Here is a 26,954-nt window from a genome sequence, read left to right as displayed (position 1 = left end):
AGACATCCCCTGGTCATGGATTGGAAGAATTAACATTATCAAAATGGTCATCCTATTGAAAGCAATTTACAAATTCAATGCTATTCCAAAAAAATTTCAATGACATTCTTCAAAGAAATAGAACAAATATTGATGAAATGCATATGAAGCCACCAAAATCCCCGAATAGCCAAAGATTTCCTGAAAAAAACAAAAGAGAAGAGAATGGAGGTATCACACTCACAGACTTCAAGCTATACTACAAAGCCATAATAATCAAAACTGCATGGTGGGCCTCCCTGGTGGTGCAGTGGGTTGAATACTGTACTGTGAAGCTGTCCACAACCTCCACAGCACCAGTTCAATTCCCTGCCAGCCAGGGAGAATCCCACATGCAGACACAGACCTCTCCTGTCTCACCTGCTGTTCCCTTCAGCAGTGCCTTCAGTCTGTCTGCCTGTTCTGCTCCCTGCTCTGTCTGTGGTGAATCCTTTTACCCTCCTGCTACTCTGGCCTGTACCCCAGCTCTTGTATAAATAAAAAAAAAAGCAAAAGCAAAACTGCATGGTATTGGAACAAGAACAGACACACAGACCAATGGGACCAAATAGAAAAGCCAGAAATAAACCCACAGATTTACAGTCAACTAATCTTTGACAAAGGAGCAAAGAATATGCACTGGAACAAAGAAAGTTTGTTCAATAAATGGTGCTGGGAAAACTGGGTCACTACATGCAAAAGAATGAAGCTTGACTACTACCTCACACGATGCACAAAAACCAACTCAAAATGGATTAAAGAACTAGACATAAGACCTGAAACCATAAAATCCATAGAAGGAAATATAGGCAAAACACTACATGACATAAACCTCAGTAAAATCTTTAAAGACACATCACCCAAAGCAGTGATAGTGAAGGCAAAGATAAACAGTTGGGACTACTGTTTAATTAAAAGAGCTCAAATTAAAGAGCTTCTGTACAGCAAAAGAGACAGTAACCAAAACAGAGATACACCCCTTGTGTTGGGAGAAAATATAATACAGCCCTTGCATTGTATTGGGAGAAAAATTTTGCACACAATACTAATGATAAAGGACTGATCACAAAAATCTAAAATTAACTGGTAAGATTCAATAAAAACAAAGTAAACACCCAGTCAAAAAATGGGCAGAAGAGCTCAAAAGAAACTTCTTCAAAGAGGAAATGCAAATGGCCAACAGGCATATGAAAAAGTGTTCAACATCACTTGTAATCAGGGAAATGCAAATCAAAACAACAATGAGATACCATCTTACACCAGTGAGAATGGCACAAATTAAAAAGCTAGCAACAACAAATGTTAGTGAGGATGTGGAGAAAAAGGAACTCTCCTGAACTGCTGGTTAGAGTGCAAACTGGTCCATCCACTATGGAGAGCTGTGTGGAGATTCCTCAGTCTGCTAAAGATGGAGCTTCCATATGATCCAGTAATTCCACTCCTAGGTATTTATCCAAAGGACACAGAAACATTAATTCAAAATGGCACCTGCACCCCTATTTTTAGAGCAGCACTATTTACAATAGCTAAGCTATGGAAACAACACAAATGTCCAAAAATAGATGACTGAATCAAGAAGATGTGATACATATGCTCAATAGGATATTACTCAGCAATCAAAAAAGATAAACTCATGCAATTTGCAGCAACATGGATGGAGCAGGAAAGGATCATGCTCATTGAAATAAACCAGAAAGAAAAAGAAAAGTACCGGATGGTCACACTCACAGCAAGAATTTAGAAAACCGAAATAAGGGACCAGGAAAAAGACAAATTATAATCAAAATCAACAAGCAATTATAAACTAAAGACACACTATGGGGGTCGGGGCACGAAGGGAGTAGGATCAAAACAAGGGTAGTGGGACAAAGAAAGAATACTAAAACTAGAAAGGGGAAGAAAACAATGATGTACAAAGGTACCATGATTGTACTATATCAGATTTTTCTAATGAAGTAGAATACCCAAGATGAAAATGTATACATTGTACAAAAATGAAAAATGATGTGAAAATATATAAAAAATAAAAAAGGGGAAAATTAATTATGTAAATAAAATCCTGGGAATATGTTCACTAACTATTGTTCTCTGTTCAGGAACTTTGGCATATTCAGTATTTAGCATAGCTCAGGACTTCACGTGCCCATGAATAAAGCTTCTTCAATGTGTCAGTGTTTGCCATTGGTTGGGCAAGGAGAATTAAGTACAAAGAGGAAACATGAAGAAATTCAAATTCAAATATTGAAATCCTAATACCCAACATGATAATATTTGGAAGTGGAAACTGTGAAAGGTCATTAGACCGAGAGGCACAGCAAACACAATGGGATTTCTGCTTTTATGAAAGGAAGTCCAGAGAGTCATGTGAAGACACAGACAAAAGACAACACCTATAAACCAGGAAGCAAGCTGACCAAAACTTCCTAGTCTTCAAAATTTTGAGAAACAAATGTTTGTGGTCTTTAATACACCCAATCTAGGATATTTTTAAAACAGCCTGAATGAAACAAGACATTCATTATGAAGAGAAGAGTGAGTTTACAAGGGAGAAAGTTGATAAGCACATTAACCATATGAGCATCCAAAGTGACTATCCTGCCCACTTTGGGGAGGGACCCAGGGAAGTCAGAGAACTTCTGTGAGACCCTGTCTACTCCTGCTTAGGCCAACAAAAGTCTCAAAACTTCTATGAGACATCACTAGTACCCATGCAGATAACTGCAGCTCCGGACCAGTGTTAGGGATGGTGCCTGAGCGCCAGATTCTCAAGACATCCCACCAGCCCCAGTTCAGACCAGCAGAGGCCTTGCAACCTCCTTGCCAGTGCAACCCAGACTAGAAGAAGTTCCATGGCCTTCTACAGCACCCTGCGAGTACACGCCCAGACCTACAGAAACTGTGGGACTTTCGACAAGATCCCAGCCAGCAACTGCAGACTGGTGAGACCCTGGAACTGCATCAGGGAGTGAGGCAGAGAGATGAAAGTCTTCATGACCTCCTGTGAGATCCTACAAGTGGTCTGCCCAGATAGGTGAAAACCATGATCAGTGAGTGAGGAGGAGTCAAGCCAAGAGGAAACCCCACATACAACAACTGGTTTCCAAAGCTATTAATGGGCTAAACAAAATATGACAACATAAATCTCCAAGAGAATAGTACAACACAGAGAAAACAAATCTCCAGAACTGCAAGTCATAGACATGGAATCTATGTTCTCCCTCTCAGGTAGAGTTTACAATTGCAATAACAAAATAAGTCAATAGTAGTAGAACATTTAGAAAGAACAAATGAATGTCCTTAGAATTGAAATCAATAAAGACAGAATATGAAGCTCTAAATAAGATAAAAATGGAGTTTCAGGATTTAAAAAATATACAGGTGAAAAAACTCAGGAGAAATTCAAAGAAGTAGAATAAATCACGTGGAACAATGAGTCAGTATAATTAAAGATGCAAATGTACAAAGAACCAGGATAGAGAAAGAGAGAAACAAAATGAAAATAAAGAAGAAACACTCCAAGAACGATCTGACTCTGTAAGAAAAGACAAAATAAGAATAATGGGAATATGAGATGGGGAAGAGAGAAAGGAACAGTAAATGGATTCAAAGAAAAAATGAAAAAAAAAATTCCTGAAGCTAGAGAAGGGAATAAACATACAAATATGGGGAGCTAAGTTAATCTGGCATACTTAGAAAAAGTGAGATTGACACCAAGACATTTAGTAGTAAAATTTCTAAAAATTTAGAACAAAGAAAGAAAACTAAAACTAGCAAAGGGGAAGAAAACCATTATGTACAAAGATACCATGAACATACTATATCAGCTTTTTCTGAAGACACACTATAAGTGAGAAATAAATAGAATGGCATCTTCCAAATACAGAAAGAGAAATACTGATAGTCAAGAATATGCTACCATGCAAGACTGTTCTTCACATTTGAGGGCTTAATAAAGGCATTGTCAAACATAGAAAGGCTCAAGAAATTTGCAAACACTAAACTGCTCCTCCCAGAATTATTGAAAGGAACTTACACATTGAAACAGAAAAGAGGAACATATGCCAAAAATAAATAAGGAAACAGATTGACCCACAAAAATTAAGAATAGAGTGCAGCAATAGAAAATCACTATCAATAATAACTTTAAATGTAAATGCACTGGAAACAGAACCCAAACTTCTGCTTTTGCCACTAAACATACCTAAACATCAAAGACAAATGTAGGTTCAAACTAAATGGTTGGAAAACAATCCTCCCCGCAAATCAGCTCCTACTGAAGGCAGGGACAGCCATGTTTACATCAAACAAAAATATATTTCCAGATAAAGTAGCTAAGAGCCAAGAAGGGACACTATGTAATGATTTAGGGAATGATACATCATGAACACATAAAAACTCAACAATGTATATGCAGGAAATGAAGAAACAACAAAATGCATTAGGCAATTACTATCAACTCTGAAAGCAAACATTGGGAAAAACACATTTTTATTAGGAAACTTCAATATCCCACTCTCACCAATGGACAGATAAATTAGACAGAAAATAAGCAAGGATACAATAGCTTTAAATAAAGAAATAGACTTCATAGATATACAGGATATGGCATCCTGAAAAAGCAGTATTACACATTTTTCTCAAGCATACTAGGGATATTCTCCAAAATTGACCACATTCTAGGACACAAAACAAATATCTAAGATTTCACAAAGATTGAAATCATACCCAACATCTTCTCAGATCATAATTGCATCAAACTATTAATCAACTATCACAAGGAAAGCAGGGAGATCTATTAATACATGGAGACTGAACATCAATACTGAAAGAACACTGGGTTAATAAGGAAATTGAAGAATAAATTGAAAGATAGCTCAAAACAAATGAAACTGAGCACACAAAACCATTCACAACTTATGGGATGTAGCAAAACCAGAACCAAGAGGGAAATAATATATAGCAATAGAGGCCCACTGCAACAAGAAAGAGTTCAAATAAACAACAAGAAAGAGTTCAAATAAACAATTTCTCTCTCTACTAGATGAATTATAAAAACAAGAACAAGCAAATTCACAAGCCAGTGGAAGAACAGAAATAATAAAAATAAAATCAGAAGTAAATTAAATAGTGATTCAATAGATAGTCCAAAAGATCCATGAAATCCAAAGCTGGTTCTTTGAAAAAAAAAAAAAAGGACAAACTTCTAGCAAGGCTGGAAACAGGAAAATAAAGGAGATATTGGAAATAAATATAATAAAAAACAAAAGAGAAATCATAACAGATGCTGCAGAACTTCATAGGCTAATTAGATACCACTATGAGCATTAATATGCTGACAAATTCAATAATTTAGAAGAGACAGACAAATTCTTAGAATTATGCAATCATCTGAGACTGAATAGGGAAGAAATTCAAACCCTAAACAAAGCAATCACAAGCAAGAAAATTAAAACAGTAATCAAAACTTTCTCAAAAAACAAATGTCTGGGACCAGATGGCTTCACAAGTAACTTCCACAAAATTTAAAAAGAAGGAATACTACTAAATACATTTCATGAAGTCAACATTACACAATACTAAAATCAAAGTCAACACACAAAAAAGAAAACTACAGAACAATCTCCCATATCAACACAAATATAAAAATATTCAATTCTTAGCACACTGAAATCAACAATGCATCAAAAGAATTATACTCCATGACCAAGTGGAATTTATTCCAGGGACACAGGATGGTTCAAAATCTCAAAATTAATTAATGTAATTCACTACATCAATAAAAAGAAAAGTAAAGACCATATGATCATATCAATACATGCTGAGAAAGCATTTGATAAAGGTTAATATCCATTTATGATGAAGCTCTTAAAATATTCAGGATAAAAGGATATATCTTAACATAATAAAAGTCCTATAAAACAAACCCACAGCTAATATCGTTCTTAATGGTGAAAAACTGAAAGCCTCCCCATTAAAATCTGAAATAAGACAAGGAAATCCACTCTCACCACTGCTTTTAATATAGTACTGGAAGTTCTAGCTAGAACAATTAGGCAAGAGAACAATATAAAAGGAATCCAGATTGGGAAATAAGAATTAAACTATCATTATTTACAGATGACATGACATGGTAATATAGATAGGGAACCCTCAAAAGTCCACAGAAAAACTAATTGAAACAATTAGTTTAGTAAAATGGCTAGTTATAAAATCAACACACATAAATCCGTTTCCTTCCCATAATAATAATAAAAAAATAAACAGAAGAGGAAGAAATTTGAAAGTGATCCCATGTATAATTACACACACACAAAAATGGAAATACCTCAGAGTATACTTAACAGAGGTAAAATATCCATATAAAAAATAACAATAGTTTTAAAACATTGTTGAAAGAAAAAAGAAGACACAAAGGAGTGGAAAATGATATCGCCTGCTCATGGATTAGAACAATCAATATTACCAAAATGGACATTCTACTCAAAGCCATGTACAGATTGAAAGCAATCTCAATAAAAGTATCAATGACATATTTCAAATATTACTGAATTTCATATGAAAACACAATATTTGGTAATTAGTAAAGCAATCTTGACAGAGAAGAAAGAATATGGCAGTATCACTCTTTCAGACCTCAAGCTATATTATAAAGGCACAATAAATAAAACAGCCTTGTACTGGAACAAAAAAGTACATACAGACCAATGATATAGAATTCAGAGTCCACATATGTGGACTTTAATCTATGACAAAGGAAACAAAATACATACTGAAACAAAAATAGTCTCTTCAATAAATTGTGTTGGGAAATCTGACAGCTGCATCAAAGGAATGAAATCAGTCCACAACTTCACACCGAATGCCAAAATCAACACTAAATGGATCAAAATATATATGCAAAACCTGAAACCATACCATATATAAAAGAAAACATAGGCAAAAGACTTCATGGCATAAGCTTTAGTGATGAATTTATGGATTCATTCCCTACAGCAAGGAGAAAAAAAGAAACACAAATAACTGGGACTACCTCAAAGTAAAACATTTCTGTACTATAAAAGAAACTATAACTAAAATGAAAAGACACCCCACTGGATGTGAGAAAATACTGCACACCATATATCTAACAAAGGCGTGATATAAAAGGTATGTAACGAAATCATAAAACTCTACAAAAAGAAAACAAATAGCCCAATCGAAATTTGGGCCAAAGAGCTAAACAGTCACTTTTCCAAAGAAGACATTAGATTGGTCAGCAGACATATGGAAAAAAACCAGTTCACAAATATTAGAGAAATACAAATCAAAACCACAATGGCCTACCATCTCACACCAGTAGAGAAATGTTATAAGTTAGAATAAGGAAGATAAATACTAGATAGTTTCACTAATATGTGGAATATAAAGTAAGTAAGTAGTCAGATAAAGACAAACTTTAATACTAACCCTATAGAACTAAGCCTACAGGGCCTCCCCTGGTGGCGCAGTGGTTGAGGCTGCCCACAGCCTCTGCAGCACCCATTCGTTCCCTGGCCGCCAGCGAGGGTCCCACAAAAAAAAAAAAAAAAAAAAAAAGAACTAAGCCTACAGAAACACCAAGCGGTGGGAGAAGGGTAAAAACAATGGTCTATGGTGGTGGAAGGTGAGTTAGTTGGTAGTGGGGTGCACTGTGGTGGTAATAGATTATGGTGGTATCCCAATATTAAGTCAGTTAAAAATTAGTTAATCAAAAATTAATTAATTGAAAAATGTTGCTATTCTAGTAATGAGGTATACTGATAGGTTTCTGGGATATCAGCCACTGAAAAGGACACATCCTTTCTATGCTATTCTTCCATGAAATGTATAATTCTCAATTTTATTATGGAAAAAAATCTATAGATTCAAATAGAATACATTATATTAAACACCTGGTGATTACTCTCCAAAAAACATCATGGTGATGAAAGACAAGGAGAAACTAAATAATTATAATGGATAAGGAGATATAACCCTCCACCCCCAAAAAATGGTATGTGATATCTTGGGTAAGCTCTTGGAGCAGAAAAAAGATCTTAGTGGAAAAACTGGTGAAATCTAAATAAAGTTTCTCCTTTGGTAAAAAACATTGTACCACTGTCAATTTCTTAGCTTTGATAAATGAACTCTGATTATGTAAGATGCTACAATTATGGGAGTTCTTGTACTATATCTAAAATTATTTTAAAATTTAAAAACCTGCCTCATGAAAATGAGTTGAAAAGAAGTGAACCAAGATATATCATCCTATCAAAGAGAAGCTTCAATGGAAACAAAGACTAATTTCAAAATTCTGAAGTAATGGCATGGGGAGGAGATATTTAATTTTGCTGTATTGGCTTAATGGGCAGAATTAGAAAAACAGTTTAGAAAATACACAGAAATAAATTACAGCTCACTGGAAATGGTTTGGAGAATGCTCCAAAGGTGGTGGGCCACCTCAGCAGATCTTTGTATGACTGAAGATGAAGCAAGGGCTTGATGACCTTTCCTTAGGTTCATTCTAGACATGTCTCTCACACCTTAAAATGTGGTCCTCAAAATGTGGCTCAGAGATTGGCATTCTAGATACCACTATCACCTGACATGTTAGAAATTCAGCAATGTAACATCAAAACTCTCCCCATCCCACTCTCATATCCCCTAAAAAGGTAACTATTTTACAATAGTCTCTAGATGATTCACTGGCACAATGACATGAGCAGCATGCCTACAGGGAAACCGGGTGATGGCCAATCAATGTATTTCCCAATATCATTCTTTTATGATAGTAAATTTATGAATGACTCTTTAAGAAATGACATAATTTTGCTTTAATATTTAATAGTTTAAATTTTACCTGATTTATGAATGGCATAAACGATACGGTGTTTGAATAAATATATTTTAATATTAATAAGACTATAACATTAAAGGTCTTAACAACTTTAGATTCTCTAAAGCAAAGCCACAAAAGTTTAAGCTAATGTAAAAAACTGACCACAATACCTTTTCAAAGTTATTTTTAATTTATTATATTTGCAGTTATCCTTAAATTATGTCCTATACTCATGTCTTTTTTTTTTCATACACATATCCCCATTTCTCAAGGCAAACCCTAAATCAACGATGCATCATATACATAAATAGATTTAAAATTATTATTAGAACAGTAGAAGCTTCACAGGGATTTAAGGTTGCTTTTAAAATCATTTATATATATTTGAAGCCCAAAGAAAAATGCTACAAAAACATGTCAAACAACAAGGGACATTAATAGCTTTATATTTGTTATTAATAATGCACAGATACAAAAAAATACCTTCTGTGCTTTTTAAGCCATAATTTTTCCATATAGGATAGACTGTCTTCTTTAAATTCAATCTTAAGTGGTTCTCTCCAAATTTTCAGATTAGTTTGTACTTCACATTCTTCCAATGAGTCTGTAAAATTAAACATGTGAACAATTAATAAAACCTAGAATATAAATTACAATATATTCTCTTCACATGCAGAACCACATATTTTTGAGGCAAATGTGTTTGATATTTATCTATATAATCAATAGATATAGCTTTAAATAATGTCAAGTATTAAATATTGGTGATTTAGAAAACAACTGAGTATTTTTATTCTATAATCCCTTGAAATGAAAGGATCTTGTAACTTACAAAAAATTTTAAAGCATCTTTATAATGATAAAGATGAATACAAACAGGCACACTACAAATTCTATAAGCACAGACATAAAAACCACTGACAGTAATATTTACACATCATGGGGAAAAGAAAATAAATAAATGGAATGGCACTGACAAGTGTCCTCATAAATTTGTATCTGCATGTGAATTCACTTCCAGATATTTAAGATGGTTTGAAATACTACTAAAGTAAAACCACTATTCATAGATATTTAAAACCGATAGAGGTTTACTGGGAAAAAAGCGGCATATATACAGGATTACTAGACTCTCCACTTTCCAGATAACCCCTCCTTCTTCATGATCATCACAGAGGTGGAGGAAGTATATTGAAAGAGAAAAAAAAAAGCAGTAGTAAATACAGGAAAAAAAATATTGTATACACTCCAAAAGTAGACTATAGGCCGAATAGTACATTGTGGACTTTAATGATTAGCCTCTAGAAAAAGACAAACTCCAGCAATAGAAATAAACTGAAAGAGTGCAAGTCTTCCACTCCCCTTCTTCCAAAAGATTGAGTGAAGTTCTTAGAAACAGCACCAGAATCCATTAAAATTGGGGAATACGAACTAAGGAGATAAACAAGTATGTTATGGAGAGAAGGAAACCCTGCCAATATGAGACTCCCATTCTACTGCAAATTTAATCAATTAATTAATTCATTAATTAATTAAAACACATATTTCTTGAAAGAGTAGGTTATAGACAATAATGAAATTCACTTTTTTTTTTTCTGTCTAGGTCATAGAGAAGATCCACTGTGCCTGAGAGATAATACAACTAGAAGGGTAATGAGGAGCAAGGAGTCGACTAGCTTGCTTGTGGTTCATTCTTTTCCCATTACTAGTGCCACACTCCAAAGAAATAGAAATGTTAAATTGGGTTTATTTGATGGTGAATGTTACTTACTGAACTTTCTTGCAAAAAGATTAATGATTCTTAGCTATTTATCTTTATTTATATAATGCATTTAGCAGCATAGTCTATGTTTAGAATTGCTCATAGAAAAATCAACAATACACATATTTATCAGGTATGGCTCCTGAAAAAATGCCACATAAATAATATAATGTAGATTTTGTTTCATTCCTCAGTTTCTTGGTTCACTTGCCAACTTTTGTAATAAAATTTGTGAGATGTCCCATTGTTCATATGATAGGATAGTGGGCATCTTCCTTAATAGACAATACAAAATACTTAAGGTGAAATACATCTGAGGGCCTCCCTGGTGGCTCAAGGGATTAAGCATCAGCAATATAACACTATCTGCAGCTACTTCAGCATGAGTTCAAGGCCAGGGAGGTGACCCACATGGTGCAGCAGACTTTCCTGTCTGGTCCGTAGCTCCCCTCATCAGTGTTTTTCAGCCAATATGCCTGTTCTGCTCCCCACTCTGTATCTGGTAAATCCTCTCACAGCCCCCACCCAGGATCTTGTATGCATAAATAAATAAATCTTGAAAAAAAAAAAAAAAAGAAAATACTCCTGAATGTTTAAAAGCAGCCTGGAGGCCACTCGTTCTGTGGCTGAAAAAGAACAAGCCAAGTGGAGAGTAACAGGAAATTATAGAGATGATGAAGTTCAGATTACATGGAACCTTCTGGGCCATTATAAACACTTGCTTTCACACTGAAGGAAAGGGCATTTAGTGCACTAAAATAAAATTAATTAAAAATCAGCAACAGGGCCTCCCCTGGTGGCGCAGCGGTTGAGCACTGGGCTGCGAGGCTGCCTGCAGCCTCTGCAGCGCCAGTTCGATTCCCGGCCACCGGCGAGGGTCCCACATGGCACGACAGACCTCTCCTGCCATGCCTGCTGCTCCCCTCAGCAGTGTATTTCGTCAGTCTGTCTGTTCTGTTCCCGGCTCTGGCTCTTGTGAATTCTCTCCCCTCTGGTTCTTCTGACTGTACTCAGTGCTCGTACAAATAAATAAATAAATAAATAAATAAATAATAAAATTTTTTAAAAGATCAATAACAAATTACTAGAAAACTTGGAAATTCAAAGCACATTCTAGGTTGCATGGGAAAGAACATGAAAAGATACTCGGCGATATTTGTAATAAAAAGTACACAAATTAGGGCCTTCTGGGCTGTGTAGGCAGTTGGGCACAGTGCTGTGAAGCTGTTTGCAACCTCTGAGGCGTGGGTTCGATCCTGGCCAGCAGGGGAGCAACCCACATGGTGCGGTAGACCTGACATGCCTCACCTGCTGCTCCCCTCAGCAGTGTATTTCAGTCAGTCTGTCTGTACTGTTCCCCCCTCTGTCTCTGGTGAATCCTCTCAACCTCCTGCACATCTGGCCTCTGCCCCAGTTCTTGTATGCATGAATAAATAAATCTTAAAAAAAAAAAAGAATATCTTATATAAAACAGAGGTACACAAATTAAACATATCACTGCCTCTTTATCAGAACAGTAAAATAACTCTAATCTGACAATTTATATGTTCGTGTAATTAGAAGCAACCAAAATTTTTATATATTGCAGATAGGAATGTAAGCTGATAAAATACTTTCATAAATAATTCAGCTTCATCTAGTATAGTCAAATATATATACAGTCTATATTTCATTTATTCTACTCATAGGAATAGACATCCTAGGAATGTGTGTACATCTATACCAGAAGACTTTTGAAAGAATATTAATAATAGCATTTTTTGTAATGGAAAAAGGGGGAAACCACCCAAATAAACATCAATATTTAAACAGATAATAGTGATATGTTCATTTAACAGAAGATTATTAAACAATGAAAAGAATGAAACACAGTTATGCACATTTTCATGGGTAAATCACAATAAATAATAATAAAATTAATAATAGTATTCAGGGAAATATACAAACTGCAAACGAATACATATACTAACTTACATAATGCACAAGGAAATTAAAAAAAAATACTCAGGTTAATGATTATCTCTTAGAGGTGATAGAAAGGTAGTTATTGTTTTATTTTTCTCCATTAGATATTTATAGATGCATTTTATATCTGCTTAATATCCTAGGTAAAGGAAAAAAAATTGCAAGTCCATACACTTAATACACACACACAAACAATCATATGTATACTTCTCTGGGGAAAAAAAATCACATGTTATATCAGCAAAAGTCCTCATCTTCATGATTTCTCCAGAGTAACAACACTGATAACCTCATTTCTTTCTTTAAAACACTGATTTTTAGAATACATTTTGCCAACTTTCTTCCTATATCGATGTCACTCTTTGTCTTCGTTGTAGACTTCTCTTTCCAAGTCACTAAACCCAATTTCTCTCTAGTCTGTGCTGTGCTACAATACCCACATCAAATTTCAGTTCCATTAACACAATAAGCTCCCTTCATGATGGATCCTTTGCACATACTATTTTACATTCCCATTCTCCAGCTCATTTTTTAGACCACAACTCAAATCTCAGTTACTTATAAATACTTTTTGTGCTCATCTGTATCAGTCAAGATCCTGACAGGAAAACGGATATACAAAGGGGTAATTTGAAGAAGGAATAATTTATACTTGTGTTTGTAGGGGTAAGGGACCATGTATACTGAGGCAAGAAGACTCTAAAAATACTGTAAAGCTGTTACCAACAATAAGTTTGACAAGATAAAATAAGAGAATGCTATAAGAAGTTACTGAAAACAATGGTTGTGGTAGAGAGGTGATCTGAATAGTGCTAATAAGTACAAAATATACCATTGTTAAAAATTTCAGCAAATCGGGCCTCCCTGGTTGTGCAAGGGGTTAAGCACCACATTGTGAAGCAATCCGCAGCCTCTACAGCACGAGTTCAATCCCCATCCTGCCAGGGAGCAACCCACATGGCGCAGCAGACCTCTCCTGTCTCGCCCGCTGCTCCCCTCAGCAGTGTATTTCAGTCAGTCTGCCTGTTCTGCTCCCCCCTCTGTCTCTGGTAAATCCTCTCACCCCCCACACCTCTGGCCTGCACCCCAGTTATTGTGTGCATAAATAAATAAATTGCTAAAAAAAATCAGCAAATCAAGGAAATGGAGAAATTAATAACACCATCTTTTTGTCTCATCCTACAATTTACTGTTGGAGGCTCCAATTGGTGAAACCCAACTAGAAGACAGAGCCAGGGAATTCAGTTTCTGCAATCTCTAGAGTTCTACCTGTAGGGACAGAGTAGGACAGCAATGGAGGATAATGGACTTGGAGAGAGTTTACTTCTTTTGTATCTGAACACAATTTCTCTCTCTCTCTCTCTCTCTCTCTCTCTCTCTCTGTCTCTCTCTCTCCCCGTCTCTCCTTCTCTCTTTGTTTATGTGTATGTCTCTCTGTCACACACACACACACACACACACACACACACACACACCCCACCCACATCTGTAGCACAAGGAAAACACAAAATTCTGTAGCGACAGTGGAGATTTCAATTTTCAGTTTAGGAATTCTCCCAATTGAAACTAAATTTAAATGCTAGATATCAATAGCTCATGTCATATAACAGGAAAAAGGAAGAGAAAAAAATTAGTCAACATAAAACAAAATGTTGCTGCTATTGTCTAACTTTTTGTTTGGTTTTGAAGTCTAAGTTGATTTGATTACCATAACTTCCTTCTTTCACTATTTGTTCCACATTCATCTCACTGCCTGCCAACATCTTTTTACTTGGTGAAATGAATCAAATCTTCATTCCCAATGTATTAAAGATGCATTTTTTGAGTGAACATTATTGCTGGACACAGAAGATTTAATAAGTGAACCAATATTTTCCAGATGAATTCTACCTGTTTTTTTTCCTCTATGTAATAATGATTTAATTATTCTTTGATAATTCTCATAAACAATACGGATCGGTCCAGTTGAAACCCATATTGAATATAATTTCAGTGCTAATGAGCCCTAAAATGTTAGTATTATCAGCTTCCAGTTTATTTATTTTTATTTATTTATTTATTTGTTCAAGCACTGGGTACAGTCAGAGGTGTGGGGGGGTGAGAGAATCCAGAGCCAGAGCGGAGAGCAGAACAGGCAGAGTGACAAAGTACACTGCTGAGGGGAGCAGCAGGTGTGGCAGGAGAGTTTTGTCACACCATGTGGGACCCTCGCCTGCAGCCAGGGATTGAACCAGTGCTGCAGAGGCTATGGGCAACTTCTCAGCCCAGCACTCAACCGCTGCACCACCAGCTTCCAGTTTAATGGAAGCATGAGTGGAGTTTCATATAACATACAAAACCTTGTAAGAAAGGCATTCTATCATCACAAGATGTTTCTCAGCTAAATCCATAATGAACCAACAGGCCATCCCATTAAGCTATAAAGACAATTGCTTCTGGTTAGTGCTACATAGGGTAAGATCAATAAGTTTTGTAAGTATAAACATATTACTATACCTCTTTGCAAATAAGTGTGTTGGTCTAAGACAATGTTGTTTGAGATACCATGTGATAAATAAGGCTACTAATAATTGACATACAGCTGGCAGATGAAGCCAATCTTCATCTGAAGTGTCTAGTTTTATAAATTATGGCCCCTCCATGATAGAAAATGTCTGATAGAATTATCCTATAACAGAAACATGTATTGGTCAAAATTTCTTATCATCATATCTATCTAATGGCAATATCAAGATAACCATTGTCCTATGTAATATCAAGACAACCATGATCCTTTGGATTCCATAATTGTACAAAGTAGGAGAGCTAATGTAGGTCTGGAATGAGAGCTATACTGTCATCATTGCCACATGAATTCAAATTGTTTATGGTGATTACATTTACTCATAGAAAAAGAAAATAACGCATTTGATAGGTCAAGAATCAATAAACTACAACCCACAAATCAAATCTTACCCACTGTTTCTGTATGACCTTTGAGCCAAAAGTGATTTTTATAATACTGATGGCAGAAAAAATGAAAATAATAGTATATTGTGATTTATAAAAATAATTAATCATGGGGCCTCCCTGGTGGAACAGCAATTGAGTGCCGCACTGAGAAGCTGTCCGTAGCCTATGCAGCACCGGTTCGATTGCTCTCCGGCCAGGGAGAAACCCACAAGGCGCGGCAGACCTTTCCTGCATGGCCCGCTGCTCCCCTCAGCAGTGTCTTCTGTCCATCTGCCTGCTCCGCTCCCCACTCTGGCTCTGGTGAATTCTCTCACCCTCCCGCACTTCTGACCTGCACTCTGGTTCTTGTATAAATAAATAAATCCTTAAAATAAATAGATAAATAAATAAATAATCATGAAGTTAAAAAATGTAAGAAATTCAAATTCCAGTGCCTGTTAATTAAGACTTTTTTTTAAATGATTGTGAGAACATGAAATCACCTTTTTTATTTTTATTTTGTTTATTTATACAAGCACTGGGTACAGTCAGAAGCACAGGAGGGTGAAAGAATTCACCAGAGGCAGAGCGGAGAGCAGAACAGGCAGACTGACGAGGTACACTGCTGAGGGGAGCAGCGGGCGTGGCCGGAGAGGTCTGCTTGCCATGTGGGACCCTCACCCGGTGGCTGGGGATCGGGTATCAAAACGGCGTTGCAGAAGCCGCGGGCAGCTTCGCAACCCAGCGCTCAACCGCTGCGCCACAGGGGAGGCCCCTGTTAATTAAGACTTAATGGTAATATAAAAACAAACCTGTAAATGTAAGCAATATGAGAGCAACAACAAGATGTACAGTGATGAAATTTGCAAGAGTTCAAGACAAAAAAACATATTGAAGGTGACAGGGGGATGAGGCAGATAATCTACAAAGGAACCTTGACTAGGCTAACATGTGACTTCTCAGAAGAAACACTAGAAAAGTAGAGAATGAAGAGAGTGATTTTAAAAAGTAAAGAGAAAAACTTCAAAAACAAGAATACTATATGCTGTAAGGTTCTCCATTAGGTATGAGGAAAGAATAAATACATCTCAGACAAAGAAAAACGGAAGAAGATTGCAAAAAATAAACCCTGCCTCCAAGTAATATTGCAATAAGGGACCAGGAAAAAAAATAATAATAATAAATGATCAGGTTATTATAAATCAGAAATACTCTGCAAGGGAGGGGGAGGTAGAGGAATCAAAACAGGGGAGAGGGCCTCCCCGGTTGCGCAGCGGTTGAGCGCTGGACTGCAAAACTGCCCACAGCCTCTGCAGCGACGGTTCGATCCCTGGCCACTGGCGAGGGTCCCACATGGCACGCAGACCTTTCCTGCTGCACTCTGTTCCCCTCAGCAGTGTACTTCGTCAGTCTGCCTGCTCTGCTCTCCACTGTGGCTCTGGTGAATTCTCTCACCCTCCCACGCTTCTGACTGTACCCAGTGCTTGTATAAATAAATAAATAAATCTAGGGAGGAAAAAAAAATAGGGGTGAGAAGAAGCACAAGGGACTATTGTGCTGGTTCACAGGTGAATAAGTGGTGGGAATTTTATGGGGAATACACCTGAAAGGAGAAATCACACAAGCATATAGTACACACAATGAACAATGGTGTGAAATTTACATATATATTTAAAAAACAGAGACACAAACAAACAAAAAAAAAAAACTAAAGAAAAATGATGGCAACAGACTTTCATGTATCAATAATCCCTGTAAATATTAATGGAGTAAACTCACTAACTAAAAGATAGTGTATCTCATTGGATTAAGAAATTGACAACTTGGGCCTCCCTGGTGGTGCAAGGGGTTAAGCGCCAAACTATGAAGCAATCCACAGCCTCTGCAGCATGAGTTTGATCCCCAGCTGGCCAGGAAGAAACCCACATGGCGCTGCTGGCCTCTCCTGACTTGCCTGCTGCTCCCCTCAGCAGTGTATTTCGGTCAATCTGCTTGTTCTGTTCCCCTCTCTGTCTCTGGTGGATCCTCTCATCCCCCGCATCTCTGGCCTGTACCCCAGCTCTTATATGCATAAATAAATAAATCTTTTAAAAAAAGAAGAAATAGACTACTACCTCTCACTGTGCACAAAAATCAACTCAAAATGGAAAAAAGAACTGGACATAAGACTGAAACCATAAAATATATAGAAGAAAATATAGGTAAAAACACTACAAGATGTACATCTCAGAAACATCTTTAAAGACTTATCACTCAAAGCAAAGAAAGTCAAGGAAAAGATAAACACCTGGGATTACATCAAACTGTAAAGCTTCATACAGCAAAAGAGACATTAACCAAAACAAAGAGACACCCTACTGATTGGGAAAAAAATCTTTGCATTTCATACAACTGGTAAGGGACTGATCACAAAGATATACAAAGAACTCACAAGAATCAGCAAAAACAAACTAAAACAGTCAAAAAATGGGCAGAAGAACTTAAGACATTTCTCCAAAGAGGAAATGCAAATGGCCAACAGGCATATGAAAAAAATGTTCAACATTCCTTATAATCAGGGATATGAAAATCAAAACCAAAATGAGATACCACTTTACACCAGTACGAATGGCACATATCAAAAAAAAAAACAAAAAAAAAACTAACAACAACAAATTTTGGCAAGGATGTGGTAATAAAGGAATTCTCCTACATTGCTGGTGGGAGTGCAAACTGATCCAACTACTATGGAAAACTGTCCGAAGTTTCCTCAGTCTACTAAAAATAGAGCTACCATATGACCTGGCAATTCCACTCCTAGGGATCTACCCAAAGGACACAAAAATATTGATTCAAAAGAACACCTGTACCCCTATGTTTATTGCAGCACTATTTATAACCTGGAAACAACCAAATGCCCCAAATAGATGACTGGATCAAGAAGATGTGGTACATATACACAATGGAATATTCTTCAGCAATCAAGAAAGATAAACTCATGCCATTTGCAGCAATGTGGATAGAGCTAGAAGGAATTATGCTTGGTGAAATAAATCAGAAGGAAAAAGAAAAATATCAGATTGTTTCCCTTATAGGAGGAATGTAGGGGAGCCAAATAAGACATCAGTGTAAAAAATAATAATAATACAAACACAACAAAATGAAAACAGACAATTATAAATCAGAAACATACTGCCGGGGAGGAGGGGGGAGTGGAATCAGAGGGAGGGAAGAGGAAGCACAGGGGACTGTGGTGATGGTACATGGTGCATTGAAAAAGGAAATTCTATGAGGACTACACTAGAGGGGGGAGCAAATATTGTTTAAAAATGAACAAAGATGTAAAAAATAAATTAAAAAAAGATAAAAATGAAATAGGACACAATGATCTGTGGTCTCCAAAACACAAACCTGAGCTCCAAAGATAATCAAAAGCTCAAGGTGAAGGTTTGGAAAACTATCCTATAAGCTAATGGGATGCAAAGGAATGCAGGTAAAGCCATTTTAATATCATATAAAATAAATTTCCATTTAACAATGGTAACAAGAGACAAGGGTGGATACTACATTATGATTATGGGAAAAATGTATCAGGAACATATAGCACTCATCAACATATACTCACCAAACAAAGGAGCATCAAAATACATAAGGCAACTATTATAAACTCAGAAGGAAAAAAAAAAAAAACTGCAAAAAAAAAAAAAACTCACAAAAACAAAGGAAAAAGGAAAAAAGGAAGGACCTGAGAAATGAAATTAATGGTTAGAAAACAAAAATTAAAAATAGAAATAAGAATATATATGAGATAAAAATGTAAAGAGATAGAGCACAAAGCAAAATTGGAGAAAGTTCTGGATCAGAATAGAACAAATAGAAAAATAAGCCAGTGACCTTGAAGACCTTGAAGATGATAATTCACAAAGGACCCAACGGAAAGAAGAAAGATAAGTAAAAAAAAAAAAAAAAAGTTAAGAAATTCATCAGGAATTACCAGATTCCATAAACAGACACAACATAAGAGTAATGTGTATTCCAGAAGAGAAAAAATATATAACATGGAGAGATCCTATCAAATAACCAGTGAAAACTTCCCAAATCTGGAAAAGGAACTAAAAACACTAGTCTACACAACTAAAAGAATACTTGGTAATCTAAGAGATCAACATATATATATACATAATCATGATACTTCCAAGAGGTCAAACAAAGAATATTGAAGATGGTTAGGGAAAAATCACAGATAATTTGTACATGTACTCCCATCAGGCCTATATCAATTTTCTCTAAAGCAACCATATATGCAAGGAGAGAATGAAATTACATACTCAAATAGTTAAAAAACATCTAGAATATTATACCTGTTAGACACTCCTTCAGATATGAGAAATAAAGACCTTCCCAGACAAGGTCTCCCTGGTGGTGCAAAGGTTTAAGCTGCAATCTATGAAGCTATCCACAGCCACTGCAGCACGAGTTCTAATCTGGGCCAGGGAGATACCCACATGTTGCAGCAGACCTCATCTGACTTGCCCACTGCTCCCCTCAGCAGTCTATTTCATTCAATCTGCCTGTTCTGTTCCCTGCTCTGTCTCTGGTGAATCCTCTCACCTCCTGCACCTCTGGCCTATACCACAGTTCTTGTATGCATAATAAATAAATCTTAAAAAAAAAAGACCTTCCCAGACAAAAGTTGGAGGCTGCAATTATTAGACTAAATTGCGAGCAATGCTGAAAGCAGTAGTGATGGGTACAGTGTGAGTAAATGCGCTTGTAGAGGCTTCAACCTATAACCCCAAGACAGTTACAATGATGTAAACCAACTTTTACCTCAATAAACACAATTGGGAAAAAATATTCTTAAGAGATCTCTTGTCAACATCACAGGAAAATTTCCACAAAATACTGAACAAGCAAATAAATAGAACCAGAAATCTAAAACAAAATGGCAGCAGAAAATCTAATCACCCTAATAACTACCCTAAAAACGTAAATGAATTTAACTCACTAACCAAAAGGCACAGAGATGAAAAATGGTTTAGATAACAAAACCCAAATTTCCTTTCTCCAGCAGATCCATCTGTGCTCCAAAGGTCAAAACAGACTCAAAGCAAATGCCTGGAAAAAAACAATCCTGTAAACAAATGGAATCCCCCCACCAAAAAGAAAAGCAGAGACAGTCATATCAGACAAAACAAAATTTCATCGATAAAGGTTACAAGAGGGCTTCCCTGGTGGCATAGGGGTTAAGTCTCAGCACTTTCACCACTGTGACCTGAATTTGATCCCCAGCCAGGAAGCTAAATCACATTTGGCACAGAGCTCTCCTGTCTCACCCACTGCTCCCCTTAGCAGTGTATTTCAGTAAAAGTGTCTGTTCTGCTCCCCACACTGTCTCTGGTGAATTCTCTCACCCCCCTACCCTGCACCTCTGGCCTAGATCCCAGTTCTTCAATACAAAAATAAATAAATAAATCTTTAAAATAAAATAAAAAGGTTACAAGAGACAGGGATGGCTATTAAGATAATGATTAAGGGAACAATGTATCAGGAAGGTGTATATCATCAATACACATGCACCAAAATAATGAACAACAAAATATATAAGACAAATATTAACAAACCTAAAAGCAGATATTAGCAACAACACACTAGTAGTAGGGGACAGTAGATGCTCATTAATGGACAGGAACCAGGAAGAAAAGCAACAAGGCAATAATTGTCTTATATGAGAAATTAGAACGCCTGAGCTTAATACACATTTATAGTTCACAGCATCCGAAAATATTTCTATAAATTCTTTTCAAGGCACATGGAACATTCTCCAGGTTCGATCACAATGTAGGTCACAAAAATGTGTCAAAAATTAATGAAATGTGAAATTATATCAGCTATCTTCTCTGACTACAACATCAAACTAGAAATCAACCATGAAAAGAAAGCAGGAAAAACTTCTCATTTGTGAAGATTCAACAACATAATATGGGATATCTATTGGATTTATGAAGAAATAAAAGAAGAAACTAAAAAGTCACTGAAGACAAATAACAATGAAGACCACTACTACCAGAAATTATGGGATACAACAAAAGCAGTACTATGGCAGCTGTATATAGCAATAGAAGCCCATATGAAGAAACAAGAATAAGATCAAATAAATAATCTACCTTTACACTTCAAGGAATTAGAAAAGAAAAAGTAAACAAAAATCAAGGTCAAAAGAAGAAAACAATAAAAAATTAGAATAGAAATAAAATAGGAATCAAAAAGATGATAGTCAAAAAAAATCAATGAAACTAAAAGCTGGTTCTTTAGGAAAATTAACAAAATTAACAAAATAGATAAAACTCTAGTTAGGCTTACAAGCAAAATATGCAGAACACTCTATTAAAGAATAAAAAATGAGAGAGGATAAGGAGCAACAGATTTCTCATAATTACAGATGATAGTAAGAGTTTACTACAAATACCTATTAGCCAATAAATTGAATAATCTAGAATAAATGGGCAATTTCTTAAAGAAATACAACCCTGAGACTGAATTAGTAAGAAATAGAAAATCTGAACAGAAAGGTTATAATAAAGCTTATTAAAACAGAAAGGTTATAATCAAGCTTATTAAATCAACAGTATCACAAAAATCAAAAGCCCAGGGGCAGACAGTTTCACAGTTGAGCTGTATCAAGCCTTCGATGATGACCTACACCATTCCTAGTCAAACTTTTCAAAAACATTGATGGAATGCTTTTGAAACATTTTATGAGGAAAACATTAATGTGATAGCAAAAGTAGTCAATGCTATTTCAAAAGAAGACAATTACTAAGCAATATCCTGGTGAACATAAATGAAAAATCCTCAATAAAATCTTGGTAAATTGAACTCAACAATGTATTAAAGGGATCAAAAAACATGATCAAGTGGACTTATCCCAGGATTATAAGAATGGTTCAATATCTGAAACTGATCAATTGTAATTCACCACATCAACCAAAGGAAATAGAAAAATAGCATGATCATATCAAAAGATGTGAAAGCAGTAGGGAAGATTCAGCCCACTTTATGATTAAAAAATACCTCAAAAGTAGGTCTAGAAGAAACGTATATAAGCATTTAGAAGATTATATATGACAAACCCACCATTAACATCATACTAAAATGTAAAAGCTGAAAGCTCTTCCTAAAAGATCAGTAATAAGAAAAGGCTATTGAAATTCACCACTACTATTAAGATAGTATCAGAAGTCCTACTTAGAGCAATCAAGCCAAAAAAAAAAAAAAGATAAAAGGAATATAAATTGGTTATTAAAAAAAAAAAGAAAATCATCACTCTTTGCAGATGACATGATTATATACACAGAAAACCCTAAAGACTCCACACCACACACACAAAAAAAAGTATTAGAAAAAAATAAATGAGTACAGTTAATAAGCAGATTTTTAAAAATGTATATACAAATATTAGTTACAGGGCCTCCCTGGTGGCGCAGCGGGTTGAGCACAGTGCTGTGAAGCTGTTCTCAGCCTCTGCAGTGTGGGTTCGATCCCAACCAGCTGGCGAGAATCCCATATGGTGCGGCAGAACTCTCCTGTCTTGCCTGCTGCTCCCCTCAGCAGTGTATTTCTGTCATCTGCCTGTTCTGCTCCCTGCTCTGTCTCCAGTGAATCCTCTCACCCTCCTGTGCCTCTGGCCTGTACCCCAGCTCTTATATAAAAATAAATAAATTTTTAAAAAAAAACCACAAATATTGGTTACAAACAATGAACTAGAGACAAAGAAATCAATAAAACAATCCCATTTACTATCACAACAAAAAATTATACTAAATATACTGGAATAAAATTAACAAAACAAGAAAAGGACCTGTATAATGAAAACCATAAAATGTTATTAAAAGAAGTAGAAGAAACAAAGAAATGAAAAGGTATCCTGTGTTCATAGAATGGAAGAATTAACATTTTTTAAATGGTCATCTTACCCAAGCAATATACAGATTCAATGCAAGCCCTATCAAGGTTTCAATGACATTCTTCAAAGAAATGAACTTTTTATGTAACCACAATAGACCCAAGCTAGTCAAAGTAATCCTGACAGGAGGAAAAATGGAAAAATCACACTCCCAGTCTTCAAACTATAATACCGCAAATTATGCCTCCATGCTAATCAAAACAATTTAGTATTAGAATAAAAACAGATTCAGATTTCAGAGTCTGGAAACAAAACCACACTGATATGGACAATTTATGATGAAGGAGCTAATAGAACACACTGGAGAAAGGAAAGTCACATCAACAAACGGTACTGAGAAATCATGACAGCCACATGCAAAAGACTGAACCCAGACTTCTATCTGAAAACATTACCAACATTAACTCATAATGGGGTTAAAGATTTTCTAATGCCTGAAACCATAAAACAGAAAGAAAAAAAAAAAGCACAGGGCAAGCACTCCACAATGTTAGTGTCAATGATGTATTTGGAAACTCCATTCCTACACAAGGGAAATAAAATAAAAAGTAAATGAAGCTCCTTCAAACTAGAAAACTTCTGAACAGAGAAGAAACTATAATTAAAACAAAAAAGACACCCTGACAAATGGTAGAATATATTTCTACCTACTGACAAGGGGATAATATCAAAGATGAACAGAGAACTCATGTAACTCAACAAAAAGAAATTTAATATCCCAATGAAAAAAATTGCAGAAACCCCAAAAGAACACTTTTCTAAAGAATACATAAGATGGTCAATAGTCACATGAAAAATTGCTCATTATCACTTATCATCAGGGAAACACAAATCAAAAACCCACAAAGAGATACTATCTCATAACTTTGAGAATGTCCCAAATCAAAAGGTCTTGAAACAGCCAGTGTTGACAAGTGTGTGGGAAAAAAACAAACTTTCCTTTGTAAACTATTGAATATAGACTAGTCCAAATCCTATGGAAAATAGTAGGGTGATTTCTCAAAATTTTCCAAATAGATCTACTATATAATCCAGGAATCTCACTCCAAAACCACTAATATGAAGGGATTATGTGCACCTACATTCATTGCATCACTATATACACAAGACAAACTATGGAAGGAGCCTCAGTTCCCAACAACAGATACATGGATAAGGAGATGCAGTATACACAAGGAATACTACTCAGCTATTAAAAAAAAAAAAAAAAAGAAAAAGAAAAGAACACTTGCCATTTGCAACAACATGGATGGAATTTAAGGAGATTATGCTAAACAGAGTAATCCAGAAGGAGTAAGACAAACACCATATGGTTTCATTCATATGTGTAAAACAGTAAAACAAAACAAAGAGCCAGAAAACACTAAACCTAAAACAAACCCTAGAAATATGACTATGAAACAAAGGGTACCAGAGGGGGACTGGGAGCATGGAGATGAAAAGGAGAGGAACAATGGACTACAGTACAAGGCTATGGTGAATTGGTGCTGATGTGATTCAGTAAACTATACCTCTTGCCTGCCAAGGTAAGAGCCTATATTTCTGAACCATTTGGAGTGATTACCTTAATTTAAAAAATATTAATTACCTTAATTTAAAAAATATTAAAAAATTGAATAATTATCTTTAGAAAGATGTACTTCTAGGAGATGCAGGACTGAAATAACCCAAATTTCCATTCATCTGACATCCTGAATTTATACAAGAAACAAACACAAACATCTCCAATTTCTAATTCAGGGTTCTAGAAGTATAAAACTTCAAATTAATGGTAATACATTGAAGATACCTTTCAAAATGTATATCAAACTGTTATATGAAAGTTTACAATTTTCAAACATTGCATTTATATTCCCAGAGAATGGAGGCAAAATAAATTCAACTCTACAAATTAAATTCACTCTATTAATTTTATGAAATACCTTTACCTGTTTTTTCTGCATGTAAATTATGTTTCTTGTCATCATGATGACGTCCAGTTCTCCACTCATTTAAAGCTTCCTGAAAGGACTGGGCAGAAGTTTCTTCATTGAATGTCCCTTCACACAAGAGTATATCTCCTGATTCTGTGCTTTCTTCTCTTCTGGGTGTTGAAATTTCTACCTAAACCAATTAAAAATATACTAAAGTATGCTTTACTAAAATTTCTGTATCTTAAAATACAGGTAGCATTAATTATTGAGCACTATAAAATACATTACTTTAATACAGACTAGACAATTTTACTGCTGTATATATTTATTTCTTTCTCTGTCACTTCATGGGGCGGCAGAGTTGGGAGCAACGCAGGCTGGTGGAAAGACAACTCAAAATCCAAGTAGAGAGAGACCCACAGGGGCTTATACCTCAGGATGTGCAACCCTAGAGGGGCGTACACCTCAAAAACTGCAACTCCTTTACAAAGGCAGTCTCATATTTATTGAGGATCAGGCTCAGAGACAGTGGGCAAATAAGTGGAGGAATGTATGTTGAGGGGATTGGGGGTGCATAATAGTCTGGTGCAAGCTGGGGGGAGGTGAATAACAGTTGTTGTCTGGATGGCTCCACTGTTCCCTCTGACCAAAGCATCCTATCTCTAGCTCCTGTTCTCACTTAACTTTCTGTTATGGTGATCTAGCTGGTATGCTAATCTGGCCATAAATTCTGCCTTCTGTTCTCAACAGATACCGGTTTTCCAGTATATTTCTTACACCAGGACTTGTTCCCTGGTGAGAGGCCCCCTGCCTGACTCTGCATTTTAGCTTCACCAGCAGGAACTCTGGTCTCCAAGACAATATCTCTGAGAACAAGGGGATCTGGGAATCCCACAGTTCTTATTGGAGTAATATTGTATTGTACATTATATAGTTTTCATGTGTTCATGATCGAGAATAAGCATGTATATATACTACATAAAATTCACTACTAAAACTTCACAATGCCATATCTGATTCCTTTAAAACTCTAATGGCAGGGCCTCCCCCGTGGCTCAGCAGTTGCGCACTGGGCTGCGAAGCTGCCCGCAGCCTCTACAGTGCCGGTTTGATCCCCGGCCACCGGTGAGGATCCCACATGGTGTGCAAACCTCTCCTGCCACGCCCACTGCTCCCCTCGGCAGTGTGTTTCGTCAGTCTGCCTGTTCTGCTCCCCTCTCTAGCTGTGGTGAATATTCTCACCCTACCGCACTTCTGACTTGTATAAATAAATAAATAAACAAATCTTTAAAAAAAATAAAACTCTAATGGCTATCATACATATTCTCCTCAGAATTAAAACTAGAGTACTGAAAATAAAATATCATTATTTTATTTATCAGAGTTCTCATGGAAAGTGACAATAGCCTTGTATATAATCCTCCTATTCTCCAACCTCCTCCTGCTTCCTGAAATCTCCCCATGGCATAAAAATTAATGTATAAATTTGATCATGTCATCCTTCTGCTCAAAATGCACCAATGATTCTTTAGGAAAACTCCAGGCTTTCCTAGGTTCCTGCAGGACCTAAAATGGTCCACACAA

The 26,954-nt window shown here is 36.0% G+C and overlaps 1 protein-coding gene across 4 annotated transcripts in view; it reads right to left on the bottom strand.

The window, feature by feature from the left end:
* ZBBX (zinc finger B-box domain containing) overlaps nt 1-26,954 on the bottom strand; it is a 184,481-nt gene that overhangs the window by 87,327 nt on the left and 70,200 nt on the right. For all 4 annotated transcript variants that reach the window (XM_054700724.1, XM_037525753.2, XM_054700725.1 and 1 more), the window contains exons 9-10: nt 25,386-25,560; nt 9,338-9,458 (exon numbers count right to left, since the gene is read on the bottom strand). In XM_054700724.1, coding sequence (XP_054556699.1) covers nt 9,338-9,458; nt 25,386-25,560 — 296 coding nt within the window. The remainder of the gene's footprint in view (nt 1-9,337; nt 9,459-25,385; nt 25,561-26,954) is intronic.

Source organism: Talpa occidentalis, unplaced genomic scaffold, assembly GCF_014898055.3.
Source record: "Talpa occidentalis isolate TD23 unplaced genomic scaffold, MPIMG_talOcc4v2.1 talOcc4.4, whole genome shotgun sequence".
Classification (NCBI taxonomy): domain Eukaryota; kingdom Metazoa; phylum Chordata; class Mammalia; order Eulipotyphla; family Talpidae; genus Talpa; species Talpa occidentalis.
Note: the sequence above shows the minus strand (reverse complement) of the source record. Positions and strands in the feature narration are given on the sequence as shown.